The sequence below is a fragment of the Triticum aestivum genome, chromosome 6D (genome assembly GCF_018294505.1).
Source record: "Triticum aestivum cultivar Chinese Spring chromosome 6D, IWGSC CS RefSeq v2.1, whole genome shotgun sequence".
NCBI classification, from domain to species: domain Eukaryota; kingdom Viridiplantae; phylum Streptophyta; class Magnoliopsida; order Poales; family Poaceae; genus Triticum; species Triticum aestivum.
The window spans coordinates 167,420,214-167,434,333 of record NC_057811.1 but is presented as its reverse complement, the minus strand read 5'-3'; the positions used below and the strand labels follow the sequence as shown (position 1 = coordinate 167,434,333).

At 39.5% G+C, this 14,120-nt stretch overlaps 1 protein-coding gene across 4 annotated transcripts; it reads left to right on the top strand.

The window, feature by feature from the left end:
• Positions 1-204: 204 nt before the first annotated feature.
• LOC123144335 (coatomer subunit beta'-2) lies at positions 205-10,999 on the top strand. Of its 4 annotated transcripts, none has more exons than XR_006471380.1 (26): positions 205-461; positions 735-755; positions 842-903; positions 1,033-1,087; positions 1,640-1,676; positions 1,751-2,076; positions 2,178-2,309; positions 2,390-2,538; positions 2,908-2,976; positions 3,265-3,415; positions 3,506-3,571; positions 4,240-4,428; positions 5,057-5,197; positions 5,290-5,364; positions 5,560-5,736; positions 5,841-5,932; positions 6,019-6,135; positions 6,210-6,324; positions 6,404-6,475; positions 6,941-7,137; positions 7,230-7,323; positions 7,748-7,854; positions 8,044-8,209; positions 9,734-9,896; positions 10,460-10,524; positions 10,620-10,999. XR_006471380.1 is itself a non-coding variant. In XM_044563436.1 (26 exons), exons 1-25 carry the CDS (start codon positions 459-461, stop codon positions 10,477-10,479), a joined length of 2,748 nt encoding a protein of 915 aa, XP_044419371.1. In that variant the 5' UTR covers positions 205-458; the 3' UTR covers positions 10,480-10,524; positions 10,620-10,999. The 4 variants fall into 4 exon arrangements, 2 of the variants coding, with proteins under 2 accessions (XP_044419371.1, XP_044419370.1); XM_044563436.1 differs by having other exon boundaries at positions 9,734-9,848; XR_006471379.1 differs by lacking the exon at positions 205-461 and having other exon boundaries at positions 701-903.
• Positions 11,000-14,120: the final 3,121 nt, after the last annotated feature.

Below are 14,120 nucleotides of genomic sequence, written 5' to 3'. Positions count from 1 at the left end.
GGAGGGGTTAGGTTTTCGGAAAACACCATCCGTGATGAAAGAACTTAGATAGCGCCATTGTACATTGACCGCAGTAGATCATTTGGTAAAGTCCAATAACAACGTCTTAAGAGCTCAGAGGACGATCTCATCTACCGTTGCTTAGCTACTACGTCAGCAGTAGAAGTCAACATCGGAAAGGCTAACAGTGCAACACACGCACACACACAACCTTCAGATCCAATCGACCATACTACTGCCTCCGAGCGACCGAGACCCCGTTTGCCATCACCCACTTCCTCCTTCCCACCCTTCCTCCTTCGTTCACAAATCTTCTCTTCTCCGCGCCGCGCCCTCCCCCTCCCGGCCCGGCGAGAGGCCACCCAAGCGGCTCCGCCTCTCACGCTCCCGCGACCACAAACCCCCAGGAACCTCGTCCTCCCGAGGTTCCCGCTTCGGCGCGCTTCCGAGCCGCCACAATGGTACGTGTGCCTGTCTCCCGCCCTCCCGACAAATTGCTCCCTCCCCGCCCCTCCTCGCCGCTTACACGCGAATGCGATCCGAGATCAGGCGATGGCGGGGCTGGCCGTCGCTTAGTGTGTTCGTATCGCGCGCGGGCTACACGCCGCCGCCGCGGCGAGATCCGCCGCGAGACATGTCGAATTCCCGGTGGATCTGGGGTTCTGTTGCGCTATGTACTGACTTGATTTCCCTTTCTCGTGTTTTTTTTTGGGTGATGGCCGTGAATGTGGCAGCCGCTCCGGTTGGATATCAAGGTAATCGCGATGCCTCTTACTGGGATCTACTCGGTGAATGTCTGGTGTGGTGTCGCTTATGTCGGTTTTGTGTTTGGTTGTATCAGAGGAAGCTCGCGCAGAGGTCGGAGAGGGTCAAGTCCGCGGATCTGCATCCGACAGAGCCATGGTTAGTGGGCAGTTCGTGTGATGTGAAAATGATCTTGGTTTTGATTTTGGCTACGAAATTCACGTGCGGGTGATCAAAGCTTCCGCCTAACCGTGGTAAATAGCGTGACCATTCTCTTGTGCTACACAGGATTTTGTCGAGTCTTTACTCGGGGAGTGTCTGCATCTGGAACTACCAAACGCAGGTAGGTGACTGTTCACAGCAGCCCGCCTTCATAATCTGCCTTTGTAATTTTTCAGCTAACTCGATGAAGATTATAAGCAATGATGATGGTGTCACTTGTACCTTGTATGTTGTAATGAAACTAGATATTTCCGTTCATGTATAGAAATGAAGATGTACTTAGATTTAATTTGTATATTTCTGAAACGCGATTTACGGTGTGTATAGTAATGAGCTAGGTGATATGTCACTGGTAGTGACTTCTCCTAGAACGGGAAAAGAGAGGGAATATCGAACATGTGTAGATTAGCAATTACGTAAAATCCAGAGAAAAAAAAACTTTGATGTCACTATTTTTAAAATCTGCCGACGAGGTTAAAGTAACAAGAAACTTCCATCTATTTTTAGGTAATCGCTAATCTATATCTATGTCACTTTATTGTAAGGGAACAAAGGGGCAGAGGAGGCGGAAAATGAAAATGCATCTTTTTATCTTCTTATGACTGAGATAAATGACTTTGTATAGCTTATCTTAAGACTTGACTGACAAAACTATATATTTATTTATCTCTAGACAATGGTGAAATCATTTGAAGTCACAGAGTTACCAGGTATGCTTTCCCACCGAATTGCTTACTTATCTTGCCAGATATACCATCATTTTGATATATCATGTCTGTCGCAGTTCGTTCGGCTAAATTTATTGCACGGAAGCAATGGGTTGTTGCTGGTGCCGATGATATGTTTATCCGCGTGTACAATTACAATACAATGGATAAGGTCAAGGTATTTGAAGCTCATACTGATTACATCAGGTGTGTGGCTGTTCATCCAACCCAGCCTTTTGTGCTGTCATCATCCGATGACATGTTAATTAAGCTTTGGGATTGGGATAAGGGTTGGGCATGCACTCACATATTTGAGGGGCATTCTCACTATGTGATGCAAGTCACATTTAACCCAAAGGATACCAATACTTTTGCTAGTGCTTCCCTTGATCGCACGATAAAGGTTTGTATTTGTTCCTCAAAAAGATGCTGGTTAAACTGAGTCCTGTTTTGTATCTTGGTCTGTACCCTGCCTAATATCCTAATATTGAACCTGAACTTCAGATATGGAGTATTGGTTCTCCTGATCCTAACTTCACATTAGATGGCCACTCAAAAGGCGTGAACTGTGTTGATTACTTCACCGGTGGTGATCGGCCATTTTTAATTACTGGATCTGATGATCAGACTGCAAAGGTGTGTCCTCTGCAATGAATTGTGCTATTGTAAGGGTATATTGGGATTGATCTGACTTATTACTCAATTTGTTGGATCAGGTTTGGGATTACCAAACCAAGAGCTGTGTTCAAACACTCGAAGGACATGCACACAATGTGTCCGCTGTCTGTTTCCATCCAGAACTACCTATTATAATTACTGGCTCAGAGGATGGCACAGTTCGATTGTGGCACTCTACAACCTACAGGTACTCTCTCTCTCTCTCTCATACTATGATATTGCTTGGAGATGATACTAACAGTGCGCTGTCTGAAAACCAGCTTTGTTTTACTAACATCTATTTAATTACACGCAATACAGTTACTGGCTGTAGTTTTTTGTTCTACATGTTTTTTGTTTACAATAATAGTAATATCTTCTGCACTGGACTATACACATTCGTTATTTCCCAACTCATGCCAGTTTATTTCTTTAAATTGGCAGTGTAGATAGTGCCTTGTTCATGAATCATGAGCAAGAATGTGGTCTATTCTTAATTCTTCCATCTCTCCCAAGCATTTAATCATTTCTTTTCTTGTAGAACAAGTGAATAACACTTTGCTTGATGCACTTTCAGGCTTGAGAACACTCTTAATTATGGTCTTGAGCGAGTTTGGGCTTTAGGATACATGAAGGGGTCAAGAAGGTAATGGATATTTAGCTCTTGCTCTATTTCAGTTCTATGGTAATATGGTAAATGTGAAGGGCCAATACACGAATATGTCTTCTCATCTGCTACTGAAGCTCCACACGCACTAACAATCCATTTTCTTTTTCTGCGACACAATTTCCTTATATTGTGACAACATTGTGTATCTGCTAAACTGTTTCTTCCAAAAAAATTCTTCACTGAAAATGCAGACTTCATGCTTTTATTTACTTGTTCTTTCCTTTCAAGTTAAGGTAGTGATATATAATATTTTAATTTTTATAGGATTGTGATTGGATATGATGAAGGGACAATTATGATAAAAATTGGCCGTGAAGTTCCGGTTGCTAGCATGGACAACAGTGGAAAAATCATATGGGCAAAACATAACGAAATCCAAACTGTTAATATCAAGACTGTTGGTGCAGGCAATGAGGTTCTTCTTCTTTGCCATGTTAATGTGTTGAAGGCTTGTTAATTTTGGTATAAGCTTTATGTATGTTCTGTAACCTGTATCATCTGCCAGATTGCGGATGGTGAGCGATTACCGTTGGCTGTGAAGGAGCTGGGCAGCTGTGATCTTTATCCACAAGTAGGTTATATTTTATATCGTAGTGAATGCCTCATTCACATAGTGATGCTGTTATTTATCATCTACTCCCTCCGTAAACTAATATAAGAGCGTTTAGTGAGATCACTATGTTAGTGATCTAAACGTTCTTATATTAGTTTACGGAGGGAGTAGATGTTTGTTTTTACTCCCATGTTTCTGATTGGTCGTTCTTTTTTCTGTTTAAGCAAGATTCACATTACTATAGAACATGTAATCATGCATGCTAAAATATTTTTATTCAAATATACTTTGAAATGTGCAGGATTGTGAGTTACTTTTGGTGTAACCACATTTTTACATTTAGATATCCTATTATTTCCGGCATTTACAGTTGCTGCGGTATAATGAAGCTCTTCTACTAAAGTGAAATGCATAAGTTCATGATTAGTAATAGCACAATATGGAATTGAGTGTTGGTTTTGAATTAAACTTCGATGGTTTAAAGAAGTGCGCATGAGGTTGTTATGACTTATGACCACCAAGAGATTCAACTTGCACATTACTAAGATATTCTTCTGTACAACTTGCACATTACTTTGAATTAACAGGAATTTGTCTTCATGTTAAACAGTAAACCTTTTTTGTAGCTTTACTATTATATTGTTCCATTTTCATTCGCAAGTTAATTGCTTTGATTTTCATTTCAGAACTTAAGGCACAATCCCAACGGGAGATTTGTTGTTGTATGTGGAGATGGAGAATACATAATTTATACAGCACTAGCATGGAGAAATAGATCTTTTGGTTCTGCACTTGAATTCGCTTGGTCATCTGATGGCGAATATGCTGTAAGGGAAAGCACCTCGAGGATAAAGATATACAGTAAAAATTTCCAGGTTTGTACCAAGCAAACATCTCCATTTCCCTACTAGTATTGATGTGTAACTATTATGGTTCTGTCTTTGAGAAACATCTATGGATAAGAGAAAACGCAATGCTATAACACAAATTCCATTCCGTGTTTTATTCCCATCTTCATACATGAATGAACCCAGAACTCCTGCAATTTATAGATGTTCAATCGATATTTGTTCTTTTTCATAATACAAGCGCTGTTTGCCCAACTAACCATACAAGTTGGCTGCGCATTTTTTTAATAATAATGGTAGTCATTTCAATTTTGTCTCATCTTATCTTGATTTCACAATTTCCTATCTATGTGAAAAATGAAAACAGGCATATGTTAGAAACAAGGAAATATATTTTCTTATGTAAACTGTAAAGTGCAAAGTAAATATATGACATGCACAAGTATTTTCTGCTGCTGGTTCAGGACCAGACTGGGAACTTGAGCATTTGGTAGTCAACATATTGTATTTTGCATGTTAGTATGTGAATGCTTGAACTGGACACTTGCTGTGGGGTGGAGAATGAAAGGCTTGAAAGCTAACACTTGAACAACTATTTCCATATGTCAATCTTTGTTACTACAAAATCTGAAAGATAGATATCTAATAATTTCAGGAGAGGAAAAGTATAAGACCAACATTCTCCGTCGAACGTGTGTTTGGTGGAGTATTATTGGCTATGTGTACAAATGATTTCATCTGCTTTTACGACTGGGCGGATTGCAGGTTGATACGTCGAATTGATGTCAATGTGAAGGTAAGTTTATTGTGTTGCTTCAAGAATCAAACACCTTTTCCATGTCATCTGGTATGTTATGCGACTAAAAAAAATCTGCTGTTCTCTTGTAGAATCTCTACTGGGCTGACAGTGGTGATTTGGTGACAGTTGCAAGTGATACATCATTCTACATTTTGAAGTACAATGTGAGTTCTGTTAAGAACTGTGTTGCCTTCTTACAGTTTGTAGTTATGTGACATCTGCAGGCGTCATTTACAAATGTTCTTTTGTTGTGTTAATTTTGCCAAAACGTCAGCAACTCTTACATCAAGCACTTCTATGCAATTGTTTTTCTAATTTAAAAGTCTATACTAATACAACATTATCTCTTTATCTTCCAGAGGGATGTTGTATCTTCTCATTTGGACGGAGGGGGTTCAGTTGGTGAGGAAGGTGTTGAAGACGCCTTTGAACTGCTTCATGAGATCAATGAACGCATCCGAACTGGGCTATGGGTTGGCGATTGTTTTATCTACAATAATTCTTCATCACGGCTTAATTACTGTGTAGGAGGAGAGGTGAATGTTTTTATCATATAAAAAGGCGTTTCTATGTATGATTCCAGTTAGATCATTCGTTACTGTTTGTATCACTCCAAGTCATACGGTTCCATGTATTACAGGTCACAACCTTATTTCACTTGGACCGGCCAATGTATTTACTAGGATATCTTGCTAACCAGAGCCGTGTCTATCTTATTGACAAGCAATTTAAGTGAGTTTTATCTTTATTGCTCTGGTATTCTTTTATGGCATCAACTCACAATAAACTTCTGAAGCTAACACTTCTTCTTATTGTAGTGTTGTTGGGTACACTCTACTCCTTAGTTTGATCGAGTATAAAACACTAGTGCTGCGTGGGGATTTTGATCGTGCAAATGATATTTTGCCATCTATACCGAAGGAACAATATGACAGGTGCCCCATGTTCTACTATTTGTTGTACTTTGCAGTTTTTGCCTTGGCATACAAAGATAACCTTTTATTTTCAGCGTGGCACATTTCTTGGAATCGCGGGGCATGTTAGAGGAAGCCCTTGACATAGCAACGGACTCTAATTACAGATTTGACCTGGCTGTGCAGCTTGGTCGCGTTGATGATGCAAAGGCATAGTTGACTATTGTTTTTTCACATTTCCAAGAAAGTTCCCTCCTTCATTCAAATATTCTGAGTAGTTATTTTGCAGGCAATTGCTCTTGAGGTGCAAAGTGAGTCCAAGTGGAAGCAGTTAGGGGAGTTAGCTATCTCAACTGGAAAGGTACACAGCTACTGTGTCTATCAGTTACCTCGTACGCTCACTATATACTGTGCTAATGAATTGGATTGTTTTGCCATATCACTTGAGTTTACTAATATTTGATAAATGGATGAGCTAATAACTATGACTAGGCAGAATACAACCTAATATAATACGGCATGGATGTAGAGATGTATGAGAGCACAGTTTTGATGGAAATGATGTACTTTAGTTGTCGCTCAACATCATGCTTGAATCAGAAATGCTGTTTCAATTCAACATGTCCTCTTCAACCTTAATTTTAACAAAAAAAAGGAAATGTAAAAGCTAATTACTCAGCGTCGGAATGAGTCTTTAAGTTGCATTCTAATAAACTTTGCCATGTTATATTTTTATCTTGTACTAGGATGCAAAACCTATATAAGTTGCGTCCAAATAACTTTCCCATGTTGTGTCCTTCTCATGTGTCATACAACTTTTTTGCAGCTCGAGATGGCAGAGGAGTGCCTTCTACATGCACTAGATCTCAGCGGTCTATTGCTTTTGTATTCATCCATTGGGGATGCTGAAGGGATAACAAAATTGGCATCAATGGCTAAAGAACAAGGAAAGAACAATGTTGCGTTCCTTTGTTTGTTCATGCTAGGCAAGTTGGAGGAATGCCTTCAATTGTTGATTGAAAGGTATGATCGTTTTAGTGAGACTGTCCTGTTTCATACATCACTTCTTCAAACATGTTATTGTATGTTTAACTGTGCAACTCTTCTCTATACAGCAATCGCATTCCAGAAGCAGCATTGATGGCGAGATCTTATCTTCCGAGCAAAGTCCCTGAGATTGTAGCATTATGGAAAAAAGATCTCCAAAAGGTACTGCCAGCCTTGTAAATTCTTTGCTTTTGTTCTCTAGTTTCCAGGCCTTCATGATAACAATTTGATGTTAAACTGTTAGCGCACACATCTCCTCAGCATAAATTGTTACTTCAACATAAGTTGCACAATGAAGCATGTAATTGTCGTTCGTCAATTCCATGATATGGTTCAGCTCTAGCAGTCACAGAGTTGGATTATAATGATGCTTCAAATTCAATAAGAATAATATCCGCGCTAACTCCGATACACTGAATTCAGGATGGTTACGTATTGTTTGAGTGATGATGTAAACATTAGCTGGAATCATGCTTTGCTATTTGTTGATTTGTCTCTTGTTTGGACTTATGCTGCACTTTCTCTAATGTCCAGGGGCCACATCTTACGAACTGATGGTGTTCGCTTTGTTTCATATGCTTCGTAGGTAAACTCAAAAGCAGCAGAGTCATTGGCAGATCCTGATGAGTACCCAAACTTATTTGAAGACTGGCAGATTGCTCTCAATGTAGAAGCTACTGTCGCCCCCAAAAGGTTTTGGTTCATTTATATTGTTAAAGCAATGTTGCTGTTAAGTTTTACTGATCACATTCTTTCATCAATGCAACTAGGGTTTGGATTTAGCTTTAACTGGAACATCTGACGAAATTGAAAATGATGCCAGTGCATGTTTTTCAAGCTATTAATTTGTCACCCTTCTGACAAAAATCCTTTTTTTAACAGGGGTATCTATCCACCTGCTGAGGAATACATGATTCATTCTGAAAGGCCCAATGAGAGTCTTGTGGAAGCTTTCAAGAACATGCATGTACAAGAAGAGGAGGACGTACATGAAGAGGATGTACACGATGAGGAGGAGCTAACAAATGAAAATGACACTGTTCAAGAGGTATATACTCATGCAGAAAATAGTTGTGTAAGCCGAAAGTAGCTTGCGCAATTAGGCTATTAATTCGTTATAAAATTTGTCAGCGGTTCTTTCAGTTTGTAGTTGGTTGTTGGCATGTTTCCATTAGAGGGGTAACATTTGCGCCTTCAGAGAAAATTATACATTTCCAATAAACTGATAATAAATTAACTAATTATGTGCATGACTGCATGTTATAGTTGCAACAAAATAGACCTGCTCAGTAACCTGTGGGTGTGTGTTTTGCATCACTATCCCCTAGCACTGCATCATCCTTTCCTTGTATGTTAACAGCTGAGACAATATCAATGGTATAATGACTAAATGTTGAAGAGTTAGTAATCATGATCCTTTCCATGAAATTCAGTCATTATCTGTTGGTGGGGAATCTTGTTTGGTTTATCTTCTTTCGGAAGATATCCCATGCTATTATCCTCTGGGCCGAAAGCAGTTTCTCTTATTGTGTCTGATTCATAGAGAATAAGTGTATTCGTTGTCAGTGTGTTTCTACTATTCTTGGTTGTAAGATGGGCTTGCCAAGTGGTATTTTTCTGCCATTTGATACATTTCTCGGTGATACGAATTTCGCTTGAACACATTAGGGTGAGCTTACAAATGCACAAATTATTTGGTATTTTGTCTTGGACAGTGCGCTAGGGCGCGGAAGTTCGTGCCCATCTCCCATATGTAATCCCACGCCCCATTTAACCTCCTGGTGGTCTTCTCCTTTGTAGTCGACATGATGTCACCCCCCTCATCTTCCTCATCATCCTCTCCTTCCTCTTTCGTCCTCCCCACTCATCTCCTCCCATTGGTGGTGCCCAAGAGAGTTTGGTCCCTAAGGCCTGGAACCGATCGCTCAGTATTTAGATTTTTTGTTTTATTCAGATCCTCATCCTCATGACTTGTATGTTACTATATACTTTAATCTCTCTAACTCAGTAGGCCTGAAAAGGGATTTTATATTTTTATTTCGTATTTCTTGTTGCAATCCAAACAAGCCCCTAATAGGAATAATTCTACAACTACACTGTTACCACCAAGGCTTAGTTTAGCAGCACAGTATTTTGAAAACCATAGTGATCTAAAACCTCAGTATTTCAATGCCTGCGTAATGAATGCTCTGGTATCTAAAAACCACTTTTCTCAGTTTAGTCTACAAAAACTAGGTCAAGGCCTCTTTTTGAAATACTGCGAAAATACCATGGTTTATAAAACTCTGGTATTTGTTGACCCCAAGCACACCAAAGTTGTCAAAACTATAAAAAACCATAGTACGAATGAAGGCCTCTTTAAAAAAACTATGGTGTATGAAAAATGATATTGTAAAAAAACTCCAAAAGCTTAGCTGCCAAACGCAGCCTGATCGGTACAGTGTGTTGGTTAGTCAGGTCAACTTATGGAAGTCACTGCATCTATTTTGAATGTAAATATTTTTATGTTCTTCTTTTGGTCCCTATCACATACCATCCTTGCATAAATGATAACGCCATCTTGCTTCAACAGGTTTTTGAAGATGACGAAGCAGAAGAGAGCCAAGAAGATGCTGTTGAGGTCGAGGCTGATGGTTCTACTGATGGCACTATCCATGTGAATGGAAATGATAGCGAGGAACAGTGGGGTACGAACAAAGGAGAACCATCAGCATAAAAGCTGTAGTTGAGCAAGTGTACAGTCCCAAATCCTTATTGGTCTTTTCTCCCAGTGCACCAATAATCTTAAGGAAAACCTGCTACTCGATGATATTTGCCTATTCTGGAGATATATAGATATCCTTCGGTTGTCTAACCATTTGGCCTTTAGCTTTAGGGCAAACCTTCTGACTACCTGAAGTCTGATGAGTGTCCCCATAACCTGGGGGAGCTTGGGGGAGTTCAAATAACTTACGAATCCCCATTAATTATGTTTTGGAAGATAGCCCAACAGTCTCTAAATAAAAAGCCTGCGAAACCAATCCTCTGCCCTTGTTGGCCTATTTAACAATTATTTTTACTGTTTATGTAGCAATTGACATGTCGTTCCTTTTTTTGTCTTTCCCCGGTTGATAATATGGTAAACGGATGAAGTGTTTAATAGACAACTAAATCGAGGCGTGTAGCAATAAGTTTTAAAAATTCTAGTTAAAATGTCAAACAAGTTCATTAACTGGTTTTTGTGTGAAGTGTTTCTATTGGCTGCTTTGTTAACCTTTCAAAGTGTTATGTTCCTAATGTCTGCCTTGTTGTTTTGCAGTGCTGACTCCTGACCAATAGTGGATAGTGGAACAGCAACCTGCTTAAGAGGTTCGGTTTGTAAAGGCAAGTCACATCTTCCGAGTGCTGATCATACATTTTCGTGTAGCATCACATTTCTTCAGCTAATGTGTTACAGTTGCTGTCCTTTCTTGTTGCAGGTTTGTTACAGGGATGATGTAAAACCCGTTTCTCCTCATTCTATAAGCTTTCATGTGATCTAGGATTGGCTTATCCGGTTACAGTTTGGGCAGCAATTTAATTAGCATTTTAGTTCATGTTATAGAAAATTTTGCGCTTCATTTCAAATAGATAGTCTTCCGGGATGTTTCACAGGGTTGTATGAGGCTGTTCGTTTGGAGATGGATTTTTGTTTGGTGGTTGGAAAGGTGCTATATGTTACACCAAGTACATAGGGCAGTCGCCTGTCAGTTTGGGAACATTACCCTGGTCCCGTATGTAAACCTCAGATTGTTGAACACAGTTATCGGATGTGGTGGGGGCTCTGTATCTCCACTGTACAAGTTTGTTTCAGAAGTTATCTACTGTTCATGTGAAGCCGTTGCTCGGACCGGGCAGGGTCTAGCTGCGGCACTTACTCAGGCAATCGCTTGGGCAGTGTTTTGTTGCCATCAACACTTCTTGCCAGAAATGCCGAGCATGCCTGCAAAAATCGAGTGTTTGGCGAAGATAACAATAAAGTTCTGAAAAAAAATCTATTACAAATCATTATGAAAGGGTAAAATGTGCCATGACTCTGTTAAAAAAAGTGATATGACTTGTCATGAAATCGTAACCACCGTGCCAGTGTTTTGATTTCTTTCCATACCAGCCTTACCAAATGTGTAAAAAGTGGACCGGAATTGCGTAGGAGTTCTAGGGTTTGCACCTCTTTTTTTTTTTTGGGAGATTTGGTGACTATAGTTAAAGCATCGATGCACCAAACCACCCTGTACATGCATAGGTGGACGGTCCTACTCCCTCCGTTTCAAAATATAAGTCATTTTAAAGATTTCACTATAAATTACATACGGATGTATATAGACATAGTTTAGAGTGTAGATTCATTCATTTTGCTCTGTATGTAGTCCATAGTAGAATCTCTAAAAAGACTTGTATTTAGGAATGGAGGGAGTAAATGTTAGAGTGGAAACGAGAGGCAATCTGATTAATGAAAACTGTGTCTATTGATGATGACAAGTTACATATTTATAGTCTCGAAGGGGCGCATCTGGAGGGACACGACAATTATAAGAGTCGCATCTGTTTGTATGACGGTTTGGATAAGTGAAGATTTAACCCTTAATTAACTTGTGTTAATTAAATCTTAATACTTTTCCTAATCTACGCTTGTCCATGTAGTATCATCATCTTGATAAAAGCTCCTCCGAATTGGTTTGTCTTTGAGAATGTTCATCATTATATGTAACAGCGCAGGTAAGGCTGTTGCAGGAGCAGCCAACCCTGTTCAGATGATCTTAGATGCTGCCTCGGCGGAGGCCCTCACCTTGCTAAAAGGTCTAGAGCTAGTTGAGAAGTTGGGCTGCACCCATATCACATGTGAGTCTGATTGTTTGGAGTTAATCAACGCATGCAATGGGGAGCTGGAGATCTTTGGTCCTTACACTTCAACCTTAGCTGACTGTTTTGTAAGAACTAAGATGATCAATGAAGTTACTTTCAAACACAGCCCGAGGGAAGCCAATCGAGTTGCTCACCATCTTCTTTTGAATGGGATGGAGATCCACCCAATTTCATTCTTCCTTATGTAATAAATGATGTAATTCTTTTGGCTGAGAAATAAAATACCGAGATGCTTTCCTTTAAAAAAAAAACTTAAGTAGGTCTCCTCGAAAAACCCTATGGGAAAAATGTGAGGAGATAGGTGTTTGATATGTTGCTAAAACTCCTTCAAACATGGTGAGAAAAATAAGAAGAAAATGATGCAACATATAATGGCTATTGTCTCTTTTAACTCAATATGAGAAACTCATAAAATTTAGAGGACAATAAATATGTTGTATATACTTTCCTAAAAAACCCGGTGGGGAAAACAGAAAGTATGATATATGATCTCATGTTGATATTACCTCATTAAAAACCTTTATGAGAACCTGTAAAGTAAACTCGTGAAGGGAAAAGGAGTATAATATGATGCTTTGAACAGGAACAATTCAGAAAGATACTCCCCCGATTCTTGCAAATTCCGAAGCCATCACATACCAATTCCATGAATGTATTTCTGGAATGTAGAAGCTGGTAGAGACTTGGTGAACAAATCACTCACATGATTTGACTTGCAAGATATGCAACATAGCGATATTGCTTATTACGTAACCTGTTTGCATGCGGGCAACACAAGCAACATTATCTTTGAGATAATGATTGGTGGATGTAGCCACGAGGTCTAATTCGAAGACTCTCATGAGATGGCTACCACACCTAGCAAGAACACAAACCTTGTCTATGATATGACATAGTAGGGATCTGATCGTTGTATCCACAGATATTGATGTCCAGATTTATCTGAAAATGAAAGATTAGGACAAGATATTTGATGCAATGGAGCTATCGAAAGATATTCTTGAGTCTCAACCAATTATGTTTGGTGATCCAATGCATGCACTGTGATGTGGAACCTTATGTCCCAACATCTTATTTCCATCTCCTCATGGTCTATATGATCTTTCTCCACGTCTAGAGAACAAATAACCATGGAAATTATGGATGGATAAGACTTGTCCACAATCAATTTCTCCAATATAATCTGGATATAGACAATATGGTGTACCATAATGCATGAGTGAAGGTGCTAGAGGTTTTACCCAAATCCTTCATCTCAAATTCCGTCATTTAGATGATCACATGCTTAACATGTACGGGTAATTGTCAGTGTAGGAGTAATCCTCGTGTGTAAGGATCTTACTATGTCAGTTGCACCAAATGTACCGACAATAATAAGCCATCCGGTGGCTTATTAATTTTAGACTATGTATGTTGCATTTTGCATTTCGATTCAGAAGTGAGATTCCATTGGGAACCATCTATATCTGAATCTAGTGATCCACATGGATATGTAATCACTACATCTATCAACCGCAGAGATAGATGATTTTGTACTGCCAACAATATAAGTTATCGGAAAGAGATTCCACCTCTGGAGAATAGTTGGGTATCTGCATGAACCCTTGTGCTACAATACTTGCTCTATGTTTCACCACCTCGTTGTTCTCATTCTGTTTCCAGAAGAAAACTAGTGTAGGTATTGCTTTGTGAATACCTTCCCATCATTGAGCACGATTATTTCTACCTAGATTATACCCGTTGCTTGAGTTCAGTCCGAGTGTTGTTCACACTTTGCCATGGCCATGGTCTTAGGACCTTAATCATGTGAAAGGTTTTCTCAATCTAGTTGAGAAATTTATGTCAACAATTGTAGACTTCCGGTTATATGTTTCTTCAGAATCTATATATCAATATATAGTTGATGAAAATATCGTTACCCATGGTGACTACTCGCGATTTCCCAATGCGGTCGAGTCGGGTATTCTGATGTCCCGATCATTGTGTGCACTATGACCTAGGTTGGTGGAGGTTTCCCATCCATTGGGTGTATACTACCCATTAGGTGTCTGTCAACGTGAAGTTGTCTTGCATTTACT